The sequence below is a fragment of the Diabrotica virgifera genome, chromosome 6, assembly GCF_917563875.1.
Source record: "Diabrotica virgifera virgifera chromosome 6, PGI_DIABVI_V3a".
Taxonomy (NCBI): domain Eukaryota; kingdom Metazoa; phylum Arthropoda; class Insecta; order Coleoptera; family Chrysomelidae; genus Diabrotica; species Diabrotica virgifera.
In genome coordinates, this window is record NC_065448.1 from 84053572 (window position 1) to 84073810 (window position 20239).

General features: G+C 32.3%; 1 protein-coding gene across 4 annotated transcripts in view; it reads right to left on the reverse strand.

Moving 5' to 3' along the window:
• LOC126886508 (zinc finger protein 501-like) overlaps positions 1 to 20239 on the reverse strand; it is a 92515-nt gene that overhangs the window by 58945 nt on the left and 13331 nt on the right. For 3 of the 4 annotated variants that reach the window (XM_050653475.1, XM_050653472.1, XM_050653471.1), the window contains exons 3-4: positions 9726 to 9851; positions 9541 to 9666 (exon numbers count right to left, since the gene is read on the reverse strand). In XM_050653475.1, coding sequence (XP_050509432.1) covers positions 9541 to 9666; positions 9726 to 9851 — 252 coding nt within the window. The remainder of the gene's footprint in view (positions 1 to 9540; positions 9667 to 9725; positions 9852 to 20239) is intronic. The other variant, XM_050653473.1, reaches the window with a different exon arrangement.

Here is a 20239-nt window from a genome sequence, read left to right on the forward strand (position 1 = left end):
GAGAAGCCATTCCAGCAGTCCAATAATTATGCATCTTACTCGCACTCACATTTACAACCGCGTCAATACAACTTAACCGCTCATTTTTATTAATTAAAAATAGCAGCTTAGTAGTAAATTAATGACCCAGATTTCTTCAGGATCATGTAGCGGAGACTTTAAACTTTGATTTCTCACTTTCTGACTTTAATAATAATAATTTTTAACCGAGTTATTAAGTCTTAAAAATGGCCGTTTTTGCGTTTTTCAAATTTTAAATTGCTTATAACTCGAAAAAGATCAACTTCAGAGAAAAATTATGAGACCTTTTTTGTCCAGAATGGTCCAAAAAACCTAAAAAAAATTAGTTCGGTCCAAAAATATTGATTTTCGCAATTTGATTAAAAAAAATTGTTAAAAAAAAATTGGCCCACTTTTCACGTGGGCGACTTCTTGATCCTTATTCTGGGATGTCTGACGAATGTGATTATGCAAAAATATCTCATGGGAATTTTTTTCCCAACGAACCCGCCGTTTCCGCCTTGTCTATACTTATTTAGTAAGCTACATTTATGGAAATAATTTGATTACGGTTCAAACGTGTTTGCTTATTTAAAATGTAACTTTTAACGAATAATTTTATTTACTTTACACCTTTGAAAAGTAAAATTAATAAAACAAATAAAGTTGAAAATAAACGTTTGCCTATAACTGTATGGCATATTTCATGCTGTGAAAACGTTTTTAATAATTACTTATTACTTATTAATTACTTATAATTCCTTATTAATAACATTAATAATGTCTATATATATTTAAATATTTTTAATATTGATATATTTTTTAAAATAGGTACTCTAGCGTATCAAAAAATTAACTTTCAATTACCTAACTTAATTAATAAATACGCAAAAGGTAATATTAATATGAATATGGTAGTTTCAATTGAGAAATCGGAAAACACAACTAAGACGAAGAAATATCTATGCATTGATCTATACATAATATAATTAAGGTAGCCATGTACCTATAGTTAAGGGTAAAGGTTGTCTACTAAAAACATAGGAAAAATATCAACAAAGGGAGTTTGTCGTATTTTATGCATTCTCTTCTCAAAATGGCTACCTTCTCTTCTCAAAAAACCTGATCACGCTATTCAAAATAACGGAAAATCGTTATTTATTGACATCAAAATCGTTATTTATTGACATGCAATTGAGTTTATGTGCACACATAGGGGGACACAAAGAAATGGCTCTTTTCGAATTGTGAGGAAGTCCCGGAGAGAAAATTGCAAATCTAACCCAGTTATTCAAAAGAACGAAAAAAAAATACACAAATTATTTCGAAGTCTGTCAAAAATGGCTTACATAACCGATTTTTTTTGAAAAATTCAAAAAATTTCCCTGGGTAAAATGTTAATCCAAAAAACCTAAAAAAAATCAGTATGTTTTTGGGCATACAATTTATGTTCATAATTTTTTTCAGATTATTTTAAGAAAATATCGCTCAGTAAACAATAAAAATATGAGGGGGGAAAACCAAATGGGTTTTTTCGAATTTTGAGCAATTTCCGGCGAGAAAATGGCAAAACTATCCAAGCCATTCAAAAGAACGGAAAAAAATACACTAAAAAAATTATATCGGAGCTAACCAAAAATTACCCTAAAAATTTTTTGAAAAATTCAATAATTTTTTCTGGCCTCAATTTTGATCCAAAAAACCTGAAAAAAAAGTATGTTTTTGGGCATCAATGTATGTTCATAATTTTTTTCAGATTTTTTAAAGAACAGATCGCTCAGTAAACACTAAAAATATGAGGGGGGAACCAAAAAATGGGTTTTTTCGAATTTTGAGCAATTTCCGGCGAGAAAATGGCAAAACTATCCCAGCCATTCAAAAGAACGGAAAAATATACACTAAAAAAATATATGTCGGAGCTAGCCAAAAATTACCTACATAACCTAAAAAATTTTTGAAAAATTCAAAATTTTTCAATTTTGATCCAAAAAATCTGAAAAAAAAACCAGTATATTTTTGGGCATCGATGTATGTTCATAAGTTTTTTCAGATTTTTTAAAGAAAAAATCGCTCAGTAAACACTAAAAATATGAGGGGGGGAACCAAAAAATGGGTTTTTTCGAAGTTTGAGCAATTTCCGGCGAGAAAATGGCAAAACTATCCCAGCCATTCAAAAGAACGGAAAAATATACACTAAAAAAAATTATGTCGGAGCTCGCCAAATATTACCTACATAACCTAAAAATTTTTTGAAAAATTCAAAATTTTTCAATTTTGATCCAAAAAATCTGAAAAAAAAAACAGTATATTTTTGGGCATCAATGTATGTTCATAATTTTTTTCAGATTTTTTAAAGAAAAGATCGCTCAGTAAACACTAAAAATATGAGGGGGGGAACAAAAAAAAAATGGGTTTTTTCGAATTTTGAGCAATTTCCGGCGAGAAAATGGCAAAACTATCCCAGCCATTCAAAAGAACGGAAAATATACACTAAAAAAAATTATTTCGGAGCTAGCCAAAAATTACCTACATAACCTAAAAATTTTTTGAAAAATTCAAAATTTTTCAATTTTGATCCAAAAAATCTGAAAAAAAAACAGTATATTTTTGGGCATCAATGTATAATAAGTTTTTTCAGATTTTTTAAAGAAAAAATCGCTCAGTAAACACTAAAAATATGAGGGGGGAACCAAAAAATTTTTTTTTTCGAATTTTGAGCAATTTCCGGCGAGAAAATGGCAAAACTATCCCAGCCATTCAAAAGAACGGAAAAAAATACACTAAAAAAAATTATGTCGGAGCTCGCAAAATATTAAATACATAACCTAAAATTTTTTTGAAAAATTCAAAATTTTTCAATTTTGATCCAAAAAATCTGAAAAAAAACAGTATAGTTTTGGGCATCAATGTATGTTCATAATTTTTTTCAGATTTTTTAAAGAAAAGATGGCTCAGTAAACACTAAAAATATGAGGGGGGAACCAATAAAATGGGTTTTTTCGAATTTTGAGCAATTTCCGGCGAGAAAATGGCAAAACTATCTCAGCCATTCAAAAGAACGGAAAAATATACACTAAAAAAAATTATTTCGGAGCTAGCCAAAAATTACCTACATAACCTAAAATTTTTTTGAAAAATTCAAAATTTTTCAATTTGGATCCAAAAAATCTGAAAAATAAACCAGTATATTTTTGGGCATCAATGTATGTTCATAAGTTTTTTCAGATAAACACTAAAAATATGAGGGGGGAACCAAAAAATTGGTTTTTTCGAATTTTGAGCAATTTCCGGCGAGAAAATGGCAAAACTATCCCAGCCATTCAAAAGAACGGAAAAATATACACTAAAAAAATATATGTCGGAGCTAGCCAAAAATTACCTACATAACCTAAAAAATTTTTGAAAAATTCAAAATTTTTCAATTTTGATCCAAAAAATCTGAAAAAAAAACCAGTATATTTTTGGGCATCGATGTATGTTCATAAGTTTTTTCAGATTTTTTAAAGAAAAAATCGCTCAGTAAACACTAAAAATATGAGGGGGGGAACCAAAAAATGGGTTTTTTCGAAGTTTGAGCAATTTCCGGCGAGAAAATGGCAAAACTATCCCAGCCATTCAAAAGAACGGAAAAATATACACTAAAAAAAATTATGTCGGAGCTCGCCAAATATTACCTACATAACCTAAAAATTTTTTGAAAAATTCAAAATTTTTCAATTTTGATCCAAAAAATCTGAAAAAAAAAACAGTATATTTTTGGGCATCAATGTATGTTCATAATTTTTTTCAGATTTTTTAAAGAAAAGATCGCTCAGTAAACACTAAAAATATGAGGGGGGGAACAAAAAAAAAATGGGTTTTTTCGAATTTTGAGCAATTTCCGGCGAGAAAATGGCAAAACTATCCCAGCCATTCAAAAGAACGGAAAATATACACTAAAAAAAATTATTTCGGAGCTAGCCAAAAATTACCTACATAACCTAAAAATTTTTTGAAAAATTCAAAATTTTTCAATTTTGATCCAAAAAATCTGAAAAAAAAACAGTATATTTTTGGGCATCAATGTATAATAAGTTTTTTCAGATTTTTTAAAGAAAAAATCGCTCAGTAAACACTAAAAATATGAGGGGGGAACCAAAAAATTTTTTTTTTCGAATTTTGAGCAATTTCCGGCGAGAAAATGGCAAAACTATCCCAGCCATTCAAAAGAACGGAAAAAAATACACTAAAAAAAATTATGTCGGAGCTCGCAAAATATTAAATACATAACCTAAAATTTTTTTGAAAAATTCAAAATTTTTCAATTTTGATCCAAAAAATCTGAAAAAAAACAGTATAGTTTTGGGCATCAATGTATGTTCATAATTTTTTTCAGATTTTTTAAAGAAAAGATGGCTCAGTAAACACTAAAAATATGAGGGGGGAACCAATAAAATGGGTTTTTTCGAATTTTGAGCAATTTCCGGCGAGAAAATGGCAAAACTATCTCAGCCATTCAAAAGAACGGAAAAATATACACTAAAAAAAATTATTTCGGAGCTAGCCAAAAATTACCTACATAACCTAAAATTTTTTTGAAAAATTCAAAATTTTTCAATTTGGATCCAAAAAATCTGAAAAATAAACCAGTATATTTTTGGGCATCAATGTATGTTCATAAGTTTTTTCAGATAAACACTAAAAATATGAGGGGGGAACCAAAAAATTGGTTTTTTCGAATTTTGAGCAATTTCCGGCGAGAAAATGGCAAAACTATCCCAGCCATTCAAAAGAAAGGAAAAAAATACACTAAAAAAAAATATGTCGAAGCTCGCCAAATATTACCTACATAACCTAAAATTTTTTTGAAAAATTCAAAATTTTTCAATTTTGATCAAAAAAATCTGAAAAAAAAACCAGTATATTTTTGGGCATCGATGTATGTTCTTAATTTTTTTCAGATTTTTTAAAGAAAAGATGGTTCAGTAAACACTAAAAATATGAGGGGGGGAACCAAAAAAATGGGTTTTTTCGAATTTTGAGCAATTTCCGGCGAGAAAATGTCAAAACTATCCCTGCCATTAAAAAGAACGGAAAAAAATACACTAAAAAAAATTTTGTCGGAGCTAGCCAAAAATTACCTACATAACCTAAAAATTTTTTGAAAAATTCAAAAATTTTTTTTGGCGTCAACTTTGATCCAAAAAATCTGAAAAAAATCAGTGTCATTTTGGGTATAATAATGTACACTCACAATTTTTTTCACATTTTTTAAAGCAAAAGGTCGCTCCAAAAAAATGTTTTTCGAAAAAACACATTTTTTTCGATGGGGGAGACCTGGGGTCACATAGGGAGCTAAAAATTTGGTTAGGGGGTTTTTGAATTATGTACTTTCGATTGCCCAATCCCAACTAAGAATCCAGCCGAGTGCAGATTTTACCATCTTATCCCGCTATAGCCTTTGGTAGGTTTTAAGAGGTAGTTATTGCGAATTTTTTGGCATACAACTAAGAATTTTATATTCACCATTGGCGTGCATACGGTTAAGATGACCGATTAATATGACCTGTATGCACGCCAATGGTAAATATAAAATTCTTATTTGTATGCTAAAAAATGCACAAAAACTACTTCTTAAAACCTACCAAATTTCATTTGCATATCTCAACCGGTTTTAGAGCAGTAAATAAATCGTCAGTTTGTAAAAAAAATTCAACATCCCGTATCTCGAAAAAGAAGCATTTGCGGACATATGTTTATAAATGAAACGGTCATTATTTTTCATGCAGAATTTCCCCTAGTTTGTCGCACTTATTTAGAAACACCCTGTATTGATGAAGAACGTTGCTAGTTGTTAAAGTACCTAACTTTTTTATTATCCAACATAAGCGAATTCATCAAAAAGCAAAATGTTACGAAAGCCTAAGGCTACAGTTGAGTTTTAATTTCAATATTTTATATACGCTAGAATATTCCACAGGATGTTCCGAACTTTGAGGAAAAAACACTATCATTGTTACACCCGGTATAAAATAACACTTATCTGTTTAGCAATAATATTATTACAGCGATATTGTTGAAGAATAAGGCTATAACATTAAAAAAATCACTTAAATCGGCCAACAGGTTTAGGAAATACGAGACTTCAAAAATGACCAAATTTTTAGGTAGGCCGATTTCTATGCACGTAAGTTTATATAATAAAGAACACTGTTGTTTCGTCTCATAATTATGTATATAATTTCATGATTTTTAATACCCTATTTCATGTTTAACAATATCCCTAAGTGCGTCGGATGGTTCATTCTCAGAAAATTCTCCATATCGAGAATATTCTCCGATTTTACATTCTCGAGAATTTTCCAACACTAGACACAACTGTCTAGTAATTTTAGTAATTATTGTCTAGTAATTTTTTCCGTTACATTTACACGTTAGTTACATTTTAACAGACTAGCAGTGGCTGGAAATTACTATATAACCAAGCACACGTACTCACAGCCAATATTAAGATTAAGATTAAAAACAAACAACCAAACAACAATAATATTAATATCTAATAATATAAACCGCGCGCATAATACAATTATTATTAAGTATAATATTATCAGGCTATCCAGAAAGTACGTTATGTTTTGGAATAGAAAAATAAACAAGTACAAGAAAAAGATTTGATTATATACACTCAAATTGAAAGATACACTCAAATACAACTATTTTTCTACATAATCTCCCAAGAAATTTAGGCACTTATCATAGCGATTAACTACCTTTGCAATACCATTGTCATAAAATTCTGCCGTCTTAGACTTCAACCAGATGTTCAACGCCGTCCCTTAGCTCCGCATCGTCATCAAAGCGATGCGTTGTGCTGGTGCAAGATCTAGACTCTAGCTAGACTATACGGCGGATGAGGAAACATCTCCCACTTAAATTGAAGAGACAAGTTCATCAGTCACAATGCGTGACTGTCCACTTCGTTCTTTATAGTGCACATTGGTTCGGTCATTTTTGAATTTAATGCACCATTGAAGCACTTCACCTTCAGTATCACATTGTCCCCATACAGCACAAACTTCGCGATCGCGACACAAATTTCAAACAGCTGTTGTAAAATAACGAGAAGAGACAGTGACTTCACGCTAGCACGGCTGGATAGCTACTGAACGGAGGAACGCCACGATGCTAAGGCGGCCGCGCTAGCCCCGCCCCTAGCGGCTACAGATCAAAACGTAACGAAATTTCTGGATAGACCTAGTATGTTAAATTATAACAAATGAAATTATATACACTGCGCGTCATAAAATTTTCGGTATTATATTAAAAATAAACTGCGCGTCATAGAAAACGGGCACCCTAAAAAATGGGTCATTTTTGATGTCGCGTATCTCCTAAATCTGTTGTCAGATTTGATTGATTTTTTGAATATGCTATACCCTTATTCTTTGTGAATATCCCTGTAATAATATTTTTGCTACACAGGTAAATTTTCATTATATACCGGGTGTACGAATCAAACTGTTTTTTTCTCAAAGTTCGCAACACTCTGTGGAATATTCTAGCATTTATAAAATACTGAAATTAAAACCCAACTATAGCCTCAGGTTTTCTTAACACTCTGCTTTTTGATCCATTCGCTTATGTTGGATAATACAAAAGCTATGTACTTTAACATCTAGTCATGCTCTTCATCAGTATAGGTTGTTTGTAAATATGTAAGTGCGACAAACTTTAAGGGGCAATTCTGCATGAAAATAATAATGACCGTTTGCTTTATAGACTTATGTCTGCAAATGCTTCGTTTACGAGATACGGGATGCTGAATTTTTTTTACAAACTGACGATTTATTTTATTGCTCTAAAACCGGTCGAGATATGCAAATGAAATTTGGTAGGTTTTAAGAGATAATTATTGCGAATTTTTTGACTTGCAATTAAGAATTTTATATTCACTATTGGCGTGCACACGGGTAATATGACCGATCATATTACCCGTATGCACGCCAATGGTGAATATAAAATTCTTAATTGTATGTCAAAAAATGTGCAATAACTACGTCTTAAAACCCACCAAATTTCATTTGCATATCTCAACCGGTTTTAAAGCAATAAATAAATCGTCAGTTTGTAAGAAAAAATTCAACATCCCGTATCTCGGAAACGAAGCATTTGCGGACATACGATTATAAAGCAAACTGTCATTATTTTTTAATGCAGTGTTTAATGCATTTTTTAATGCGACAGACCCCTTAAAGTTTGCCGCACTTGTTAAGAAACACCCTGTACTGAAAAAGAACATGGCTAGTTGTTAAAGTACCTAACTTTTGTATTATACAACATAAGCGGATGAATCAAAAAACATAATGTTAAGAAAACCTGAGGCTATAGTTGGGTTTTGATTTCAGTATTTTATAAATTCTAGGATATTCCACAGGGTGTTGCAAACTTTGAGAAAAAAACACAGTTTGATTCGTACACCCGGTATACAATGAAAATTTACCTGTTTAGCAAAAATATTATAACAGGGATATTGACAAAAATAATGCTATAACATATTTAAAAAATCACTTAAATCGGACAACATGTTTAGGAGATACGCGACCTCAAAAATTACCCATTTTTTAGGGTGCTCGTTTTCTATGACGCGCAGTTTATTTTGAATATAATACCGAAAATTTTATGAGTTTGGTATTCTTCTTTTTGTAAGGAAAGACTAAGTTTGTTTAAGCTGTTAATAGTGTGAGGTAGAAATTTTTGAGTTGTATGTTTCCTACTCTGAATCTATCAGAATGAATCTGAGTTGAGCGAACGGAGTAACTACAATTCCATTATATTAGGTTTGTCGTAGCATCAGTTTCAAACGGTTTGAAACCACCAGTGAATAGTGGACCAGCGCGAGTAGAGGGGATAGCACTGGTGACTGGTGTATTATATTCTCTCACTGACCAACTGTTTGCTGACGGTTTCTGACTAGTTTGACTGTTTGCTAGAACAAACCTAATATAACCTAATATGACCTGTAATATCTAACAGAGAGTACTGAATGACACCACAAAAAAGCACACAATAATTGGCAATAGGGAACTTGCACATTTTTGTTTTATTACGTAATAATGTTCACATGTTCAGTTTCTTTTAAAAATAAGATTCCACGCCTCAAAAATTCATAATAACTTGAAATACAAATTTAAAATCTTCTGTGTATTAAATCATTTCAAACGATCGAAAAAGCGCGCGAACAATTTGTTAAGTAACAATTGAGTGGCTCAGAACCAGAGGTGCTGACGGTTTTTTTTTACTGTTACTGTTTTAACTATTCCTTTTTGTAGTGATTTGATACCGGAAACAAATAAATTGTGCTAATGGAATGAAAATTTTGTAAAAAAAAATGTTCATATTCTTGTAAAATCAATTTACTTAAAATATTGCAGAACCAAGCTAGAACGATGAAAATGTAGGTACAATAGAAAAAAGTCATGGTTGAATTCATTTTATGTTTTAGTCTACGAATAAATTATAGATTGAATTAAAGCTATAAAAAAATGTTACTATTACTCTTACCCAAGTTATCTTCACATGGCTCATTCTTTAAGTCTCTAAGCTCTTGAGGTGTAATTAGCAGGCTCTCAACATATCCTTGTTCATCTTCAGCGATCTCTTCCTTAGTTTCAACTTTGACTCCCATATCTAATAAGTACTTAGGTATTACATCACACTGTAGAGTATACTTTTTTTATTTATCTTACCTGAACTAGCTTCTTCTGGTTCATTCTTCAACTCTTTGTGATCTAGAGATGTGAATAGCTGACTCTCTACATATCTTTGTTCATCTTCAGGAAACTCTTTCTTAATTTCAACTTTGACTTCCATATCTAGAACAGAATAGAATAAAATAATTTTTAATTTGCATATTTTTTTACATATTTGAGCAAATAACGTCAGGTAAAAGTAAAAATAGATTGTATAAAACTGTATAAATCGGAAGTATGTACCTACATAATATAGTACGTTCTTTAAAGGGAAAATATTGCAAAACCTCGAAATTTTAAAGAACCGCTTAGATTGCCATGAAATTTGGCATACGCATAGCTAACAGGACAAAGAAAAAAAAGTGATATTGTGCCGATGTGTGCTTTTGTAATAGGGTTGAGTTTCACCCCTTTTCGGGGGTGAAAAATATATGTTCGAAGTAAGTCCGGAAATGGATAAAATGACTAATTCTATGCAACTTTTGTTCTATAAATTTTTTTCACCAAGATAATACTTTTCGAGTTATTTGCGAGTGAGTATGTTAATTTTTCTACAAAATAGCCACGTTTTCAGACGGTTTTTCGCAAATAACTCAAAAAGTAAGTATTTGGTCGACAAAAAATTCGTATCAAAAATATAGCACCTAAAAAAGTGAAAAACATGGTGTATATATTAGGTCACTTTACCTAGTAGAAGCAGAGTTATAGCTAATGAAAAATAAGTTCATGTTCGTTAAATTCCAAATCAAATATTTTAACATGCCATAACGAAAAAACGAAGCATTTTTTTGGGAAAACTCATTGTAACTTTTTTAAAGGGTTTAAAAAATGCTCTTTCTTGCTTTTTAAAAAAATTTTTAGCATCAAAAGTAAAATAGTTCGCTCAAAATAAAGTTGGTCCCTTTTTTTGGTAATAAATCGGGAAAATCACCCCCTAATTAGCATTTAAATGAACTTGTTTACCACTTCACAAGTTTTTTACTCGCATATGTATTGATCATATTATGATCTGTAAGTTTCATCGGTTCAAAGTACTTATTTTTGAAAGCTGTATAAAATGTATAGTAGTTAATAATAGCCCAATAAATGACCGTTTTGGAGTGTAATTTCCAGTGGCAACTCCGAATTGCATGAAAATTTGGATTTAGGTTCTACTTATCCTCCACTTCAAAGTTGAATTTGTGCCGTTGGTTGCTTTTACTTGGGGGGTGACATTTACCCCTTCTCGCGGGGTGGAAAACGCTTATTTAAAATAAGGCCGGAAATGGATAAATTGACTTATTTTGAGCACCTTTTGTTCTATAAAGTTTTTTACGTAAGTCAATACTTTTCGAGTTATTCGCGATTTAAAATGTTGATTTTTCGACAAAAAAACTACGTTTTCAGACCGTTTTTCCCAAATAACTCAAAAAGTAAATATTTCATAGAAAAAAATATTTTTAGCAAAAGTGTAGCCTATAAAAAAACAAGAAAAATGGTGTACCAGTAAAGTCTACAAATTGAGTAGAAGCAAAGTTATAGCTCATGAAAAATACGTTCTTATTCGTCTAATTCCAAATCGAATAATTCAACGCGAAATCACCAAATAGACAAGGCGGAAACGGCGGGTTCGTTGGGAAAAATATTCCCATGAGATATTTTTGCATAATCACATTCGTGAGACATCCCAGAATAAGGTTCCAGAAGTCGCCCACGAGAAAAGTGGGCCAATTTTTTTTAACAATTTTTTTTAATCAAATTGCAAAAAATCAATATTTTTGGCCCGGACTAATTTTTTTTAGGTTTTTGGACTATTCTGAAAAAAAAAGGTCTCTTATAATTTTTCTCTAAAGTTGATCTTTTTCGAGTTATAAGCAAGTTAAAATTTGAAAAACGCGAAAATGGCCATTTTGAAGACTTAATAACTCGGTTAAAAATTATTATTTTGAAAGTCAGAAAGTGACTAAATCAAAGTTTAAAGTCGCCGCTACATGATCCTGAAGAAACCTTTGTCATTAATTTACTACTAAGCTGTTATTTTTAATTAATAACAATGAGTGGTTAGATCGTATTGACGCTGCTGTAAATGTGAGTGCGAGTAAGATGCACAATTGGACTGCTGAAATAGCTTCTCTCTCGCACTCGGCATTTACAGCCCCGCACACGTGCATGGCGCTTATTATTATTACAGTGGAACCTCGATAAGTCGGCCCCCGATAACCCGGAAGTCCGGCTAACCCGAACCGATTTTCATCAGACAAACATTTCAACAATAAAAATGTATGTAAAGTTCTTACGATGTCAGTTGGACCAGTATAAAAGCAAAATTCGACACCGATTGTCGGCGCCGTTTGTAAAACATAGGCGGCGCAATAGAAATTAATGAGTAAACTTTTATTTTTAAATTATGGTTCAATATTAATTTGTTAAACAGTAATAATGTTGTTAATTGTTCACATTTCTTTATGAAATTGACACCAAAGATAATTAAAAATACATAATACAGATGAAATTTAACGTGCTTATTAATTTGAGAACTAAAGAAATAAGACTACACTTTGAATATACACATAAAATACTTACATGAAAACGAACAATTCGTCTTCCAGTCGAATTGTCTTAATTCATGACTAATGGAGAGATTAGTTTTACTACTGTACATGGGACATATTTTTGACAAGTTGAAATATATCACTATCCGTGTGTTCAGAACTTGATTCGACACTTGTTGTGTTTATAACTACCACATCAATATTGGAAAAGAAGTGAAAGGCGCAATTTACATAACAGTTATCAGACCAATAATGACATAAATACGCGTCAGAAACACGACTTGATACAGAAAGGACAGAAAGAATGCTAGAAACAGCAGAGATGAAAATACTTTGAAAAATCGATGGGATATGGGAAGAGCTAGAAGTGCAGATATACGACAGATATGCAAGGTGGACAACATTAATAACTGGGTAAAAAGCAGAAGAGTATAATGGAACAACTACATGAGCCAAATGACAAAAAACAAAATAGTAAGGACGGCGAGAGACGGTTCCCCAATAGGAAGACGATCAGTTAGGTCTGTATCCCGCGTATGAAAAAAAAGTTGATTAATAGTAAGCTGAAAACTTGTTAATAGCTTAAAATGTGTCTAGTCGGATAAACTGTGATATATGAGAACACTGTAACAGGGGCAGTTTTAATTGTGGAACTGGTTAAAAATTTGGAACGGTCAGACTTAAACTCTCCGAACAGAGATTAAACTCTCATGCAAAAATCAGACTGCTATTTATCACCTGTCAAAGTTCCTGTCATTTGACATATTCTACATGTTCCACTCATTAAAACGCCCATTTGGTGATAAATAGTAGGCTGATTTTTGCATGAGAGTTTAATCTCTGTTCGGAGAGTTTAAGTCTGTTTAGTTTAAGTCTGTGTCGGACAAAATACATGTGCCGTTTTCGTGGTCGGGCCGTTCCAAATTTTTAACCTGTTCCACAATTAAAACTTCCCCTGTTCCAGTGTTCCCATATATCAAAGTTTCTCCAACTAGACACCATTAAGCTATTAAAAAATTTTCAGCTTACTATTAATCAACTTTTTTTTCATACGCGGGATCCAAACCTAAGTGGGAAGAACACGAAAACGATGGAATGACAACTTACTGGAGGCACATTGAAAAACAGACAGAGTCATGTCTACACAAGAAGAAGAAGAAGAAGGAAAAGAAGAAGAAGACATTAATATTGGTGACAAAGCAAGATAATATTTTTATTTTACTTGAACATGAGCTACACAATTTTTCCAAATGTCACTTTTGACTTGTAAGTATATATATTGTATTAAAACAGAAAATAGTGAAGAATTACAAAGAATGATGGAAGCACTAGATAGTGAATCGACAAAGATGGGACTGAACATCGCTTACAGTAAAACAAAAGCCATGACCAATCAACAAGGAGAACCAATAATTACAGTGGCACAAACAAGAATAAAGCAAGTAAAAGAGATATTCTAGGACAAATCACTAAATTAAATAAAAAAAATCAGACCGAAGAAATAAAAAAAAATAATAAGATTGGCCTGGGCATCACTCGGAAAACTGTCTTTTATTCTAAAGAAAAAAAAATACCCCCAATACCTAAAATCAAGAGTCTTCAATCAATGTACACTCCCTCTCCTCATATATGGCTCTTAGATATGGACACATACAAAGGAAAATATGGAAAAAATAAAAATATGAAACATGAAAAATTCCATTAATTACATTATCCAATCAGCGGACTGAGCAAATTGACGTCATTAAATCTCGCATAATATATGGGACATCCTGTATAAACAATACAGTTATTAAAATTTAAAATTGATCATTAAAGGTATATAATACTTACAAATGCAATTTAATGTGCTTATTCATTTTTTAAGTACTAAAGAAATGAGACAAAAAATGTATTATAAAAATAAAATAATTGTAAGTTATGACGACGACACTGTTTACATAGTGTTTATATTGCTTGCCGCCTTTGAAACATGAGAAGGTATTTTGACCAGATAACGATATGATTTGAGCCTAAGCACTTCCGAACAATTTGACCAATCACTCTTCAGTATTGCCCAATAAGATACGTTAGAAAGTAATAAGCCACACCCGCGTCCATGTGGACTAATACAAGGAGTGATCAATTTTGAAGCAAGCAAATGTATATATGGTTTATCTTTATTTCTATGCTCTTCGTAGAATTACTGACCGGACCCCAAAAATGCTTCTGGTCCAACTGACATCGTAAGAACTATATCTAGGTATTTTTTTTTCATACATATTATGTTAAAACATTTTATCTGTAGCCTCTTCTGGATTGTCTTAAAAATATCGAGTTTCATTGATAAAACTTCGCTTTGACCATAATATAATATTTGAGAGATAATGGGTATTTGTGTAATTTGAACTATATGATAGTGAAAATGACTCATGGCACAAGGCAGCGGCAGAGCGACGTTCATTATTTTGGGCTATCACAAACAACAGAGGCACGTGTTATTCCTTTATTTATTTCCAACTGTCTTTTAAAAAAATCTTTTTTAAATAATGGTCTTTTAAACAATGAAAGAGCCACTGTTCTTAAATAACATAACATCGTTCCGATGGCAGACAAAGACTGACTGAGTTTTTTTACCTAGAAATGAACAATACTCTATACTGTCTATACTCTATTCTATACTATACATACTCTATACAACTATAGGTAAGTTAGATGTGTACTGTGCATATATATTTCATGTTACTTTAATTATAACGGTCTTTATCTATAAGTATACCGTATTTTATTAATTTTTACCATGCTCTCCGGCTAACCCGGATTTTCGATAACCCGGATCGGCCGCGGTCCCGATTAATCCGAGTTATCGAGGTTCCACTGTACTTAAAAATAACAGCTTAGTAATCAAATAATGACAAAAATTTCTTCAGGATCTTGTAGGGGGGGCTTTAAACTTTGATTTAGTCATATATTGACTTTCATAATAATAACTTTTAACCGAGTTATTAAGCCTTGAAAATCGCCATTTTTCGTTTTTTTCAATTTTAAATTGCGAAAATTAAAGTCGAAAACGATCAACTTCAGAGAAAAATTATAAGAGACCTTTTTTTTGTCCAGAATGGTCCAAAAAATTAAAGAAAAAATTGTTCAGGCCAAAAATATTGATTCTTGCAATTTGGTTAAAAAAAATTGTTAAAAAAAAATTGGCCCACTTTTCACATGGGCGACTTCTTGAACCTTATTCTGGGATGTCTCACGAATGTGATTATGCAAAAAAAATCTCATGGGAATATTTTTCCTTTCGAATCCGCCGTTTTCGCCTTGACTAAAAGAAAGAAGCGTTTTTCGGGAAAACCTTATTAACATTTTTAAAGTATCGAAAAAAAGCTTATTATTTGTTTTTTACAAAAGTTTACAGCATCAAAAATAAACGAGTTACACTGAAAAAAAAGTTGGCCCCTTTTTTTGATAAAAAAAATCGTGAAAACCTCCCTCTATTTAGCACCCTAAATAAAATTAATCGTTTGGCTTTACCATCTATTTTAACATAAAATCCTTTATAAAAGGTATATTTATTAAAATCCCTATACAGGGCTACATCAAAGACAGAACTAGTTTTCAATCGGTTGACCGATCATCATCAGTGCAATCTTAGAATCTTGCTAGAATCGTGCTAGAAAGCAAGACTTGCTTCCATACAGTCATGATGTGAACTTGTCAGATAGAGCTCATTGATACCTCGGGCGAAAAACATTGGATATCTTAATCATCCATGTTATAATTCACATCTTAGTCATATGTTCCGATGACGGATCAATTGTAAAGGGTTTTTACCCTGTTATTTTTACTTTGGTGGCTTGCATGTAGATTCTAAGATTGCACTGATGATGATCGGTCAACCGATTGAAAACTAGTTCTGTCTTTGATGTAGCCCTGTATAGGGATTTTAATAAATATACCTTTTATAAAGGATTTTATGTTTTTGTAATGGTATACAGCCAACTACAGGAAATTTTTCCTCGTGGATCTATTTTAACTGTATGTGTATTGTTTATATGAACTGTAAGTTAGATTGGTTTGAAGTGCTTATTTTTGAAAACATTTGGTTTTATAGTAAAAAAAAATTTTCTAAAATTTTTTTAAAAATTTCATTTATTTCAAAATATTTTAAAAAGTATTAGTGACAAGAAAAATTTTAAAGAGTAAAAAAATGTAGGTATTGCTATTATAAATATACTAGTTTTTTTTGTTTCTCCGTAAGACAAAAATTGGTTAAGATATGGCTGTTTAAAATTTGCATACACTCGTGATTAGTGACCCATTCAAGCTTTCTCAACTATAACCCTTTCAAAAACAAACACTTTAAACCGGTGAGACTGACAGATCATATAAAAAATAGATAGGTAAGTAAATTGTTTGTAAAGCGGTAGCGATTAATTTCATTTGGAGAGCTAAACACGGCGAGATTTTCATGATTTTTACAAAAAAAAAGCGGGCCAACTTTATTTTGAGCGTAACTCGTTTATTTTTAATGCTAAAACTTTTCTCAAAATAAAACACTGAAAAACGTTTGTTTTCTATACTTCCACAAAATTTATTACAACTATGTTATTACTACAGCTGTTTCGGCAAAGTGCCTTTCTCAAGTGATATATTTTACTTCTTCTCATTGTTTGATTTGCGTGTATAGAATAAATTGCTATGTAGAAATGCTATCAATGGGTGTCCCCGTTTAGGATTTTGTCCTCTTCAGGGTTTGTAGTGAATGTAAAAAGTGGCCGCAAAAGCAAACAGTCCGAAAAACACTCTGGGGCATGTGTCGTGTCCTGGTGTTTCTGGTGTTCCTGGGTTATGCCGGACGGTGGTGTCCAGAAGGCTAAAAAGACAACAGAGAAGAAAGTTTGATGGAGTTGTTGTTGGTTCCATAGACATTTACGTGTACTGTCCGTGCTTTGCTCTCGACCAGTCTCCCTAGAAACCCTTGTACAACGACAGGCGAACCTGCGTCCCTCGTCGGCGGTCAGGAGGTGGCTTTTGAGCGCAGCGTGGACAGTGAGCGTTCGAGTGATGAAAATAGTTGCGGCTATTTTCTTGGGACGAACAGGTATAATTGTGCAATGAAGTTGGGAAACCGCAAAAAACCAACTTCTCCCTGTTCGGGGTAGGGAAGAGGATGTGTTATAGGTGGGTGCGGAAGGCTAACGGGGTAGCCTCGAGGATGTTTTCGTATTCTACTGGGAGTTCGTCAATGCATGTTTGCATTAGAGCAGACGGTAGATGAATCTTTTTGCGTTTGGGCTTTCGGTAGAATACGTGGCCGGAAGATGAACAGGAACATTTGAGAGATTCTTGTGTGTCGGAGGGGGGACAGTTGATTACTTTGCTTGTGAAGTTCCTGTTCAGAGAGTTTATTCTCTCACTGATTTTGGGGATGTTTGAGATGTTATGGATTTCGTTTGAGGGATATCTCCAGTGCTCGTAGTTGCATCTACGCAAGATTCTACGTTCCACTCGCAACAACCTCTCTTTTTGTGCTCTAGCGCAAAGAGAGTAGAGGCATGATTTGTACTCAATGACGGGTCGAATAAAGGTCTTGTAAGTGTGTATGAGAGTCTTCTTGTGCGTCTTGCCAATTCGTCCAGAGAGAGGGTTGAGAAGTCTGGCCCTGTTCCTCACCCTATCCAAAGTTGCCTTTAGATCTGCGTCCCAGTTAAGAGTCCTGGTGAACAGTACTCCCAAGTAGGTCGCAGTCGGGCATGATACAATGATCCGATTTGTACTATTATGTTCTAAAAGGTTTTTAACTAAAACAAAAGTTTCTGTAGGAGGAACACAGTAAACAATGGCTATAACGAACAAACAGTTATCAACATTTTAAACCAAAAACTTCATAAGAAAGCCTTGAAATTAGTGTATCCACCACCACAGAAAGAACCCAGTACCTTCTGCTCTCTCACATATACTGGCAAAATAACAACAAAAATAGCCAGATACATAAAAAAGAAAGGAATAACACCAGCTTTCAGAACTAACAACAACTTAAGCAAACATATTAAAAACAATAAAAGCCGAAAGAGAAAGCAACTACAAGTGGTGTGTACAAACTAACTTGTGGTGACTGTCAGAAAACTTACATCGGTCAAACTGGCAGAACTTTTGACAAACGGATAGCAGATCACAAAAGGGCTTTCAACAATAGAAAAACAGACACTTCTACATACGCACTTCACCTTATAGATCATAATCATTCTTTCAATGAAGAGGTTCAAATTCTACATATTCAAAATAAAGGCCTTAAGCTATCACTTTTAGAATCAATGGAAATTCATAAATTGAAAAATACAGATATAATTCTGAATGACCAACTCGAGACAAACAGCTCCCCACTCCTCAACCTCTTCAGTTAAAGACTTAAAAAGGCAAACACATTGTAAAATATATCACTTGAGAAAGGCACTTTGCCGAAACAGCTGTAGTAATAACATAGTTGTAATAAATTTTGTGGAAGTATAGAAAACAAACGTTTTTCAGTGTTTTATTGTGAGATAAAATGAACTTCCATCAAGTAACGGTCGAATCCATCAATTATGCTAAAACTTCTGTGAACAATTAAATCAAAGCTTTTTATAAACACTTTAAAAAAGTTTAAATGGGTTTTTCCCGAAAAGTGCTTGATTTTTCGGTGATTTCACCTTGAAATATTCGATTTGGAATTGGACGAATAAGAACGTATTTTTCATGAGCTACAACTTTGTTTTTATTTGATTGATAGACTTTACTGATACACCATCTTTTTGGGTTTTTTATAAGCTACAATTTTGCTAAGGGTATTTTTTCGATAAAATATTTACTTTTTGAGTTATTTGCGAAAAACCGTCTGAAAACGTAGTTTTTTTGTCGAAAAATCAACATTTTCAATGGCAAATAACTCAAAAAGTATTGACTTACGTAAAAAACTCTATAGAACAAAAGTTGCTTAAAATCAGTCAATTTATCCATTTCCGGTCTTATCTTGAACGTATGTTTTTTCACCCCCGAGAAGGGGTGACTGTCACCCCCCAAGTAAAAGCAACCAACGGTACAATTTCAACTTTGAAGTGGAGGGTAAGTAGAACCTAAATCCAAATTTTCATGCAATTCGGAGTTGCCCCTGAAAATTACACGGTATCGCCGAATTTCCCGTTCATTTACTGGGGGGCTTGAATGAGTTACTTAACACGAGTGTATGCAAATTTAGAAAAACCGAATCTTAAACAATTTTTGTCGTACAGAAAAACAAAAAATACAAAATATTCAGAAAAGTAAAGCCGACTTTTTTTATTGTTTCAGATTTTTGGTATCTCTAACAATTTTTAAGTTATCTTGAAAAAAATCATTTTTTCAAAATTAAAATTTTTAAAAATTTTACTTTAAAACCAAATTTTTTCAAAAATAAGCACTTTGAATCGATGAAACTTACTGATCATATAAACACAACATAAGTAAAATAACTTGTGAAGCAGTAACGATTAATTTCATTTAAGTTGCTAATTGGGGGGTGATCCTCCTGATTTTTTTTGCCAAAACAAAAGGGACCAACTTTATTTTGAGCGTAACTTGCTTACATTTGATGCTAGAAATTTTTTTTATAAAAACAGAAATAAAGCTTTTTTAAACACTTTAAAAAAGTTGTAATGTGTTTTCCCCAAGAATGCTTCATTATTTGGATATTTCACATTGAATTATTCTATTTGGAATTTTTCGAATATGAACCTATTTTTCATTAGCTATAACTCTGCTTTTGCTAGGTTTAGAGACCTAAAATATACACCGTTTTTTTCACTTTTTTATAGGCTATAGTTTTTCTAAGAATATTTTTTTGACAAAATGCTTACGTCTTGAGTTATTTGCGAAAAACCGTCTAAAAACGTGGTTCTTTGGTTGAAAAATGAACATATTCACTTACAAATAACTCGAAAAGTATTGACTTCGTGAAAAAACTCTATAGAACAAAAGTTGCTT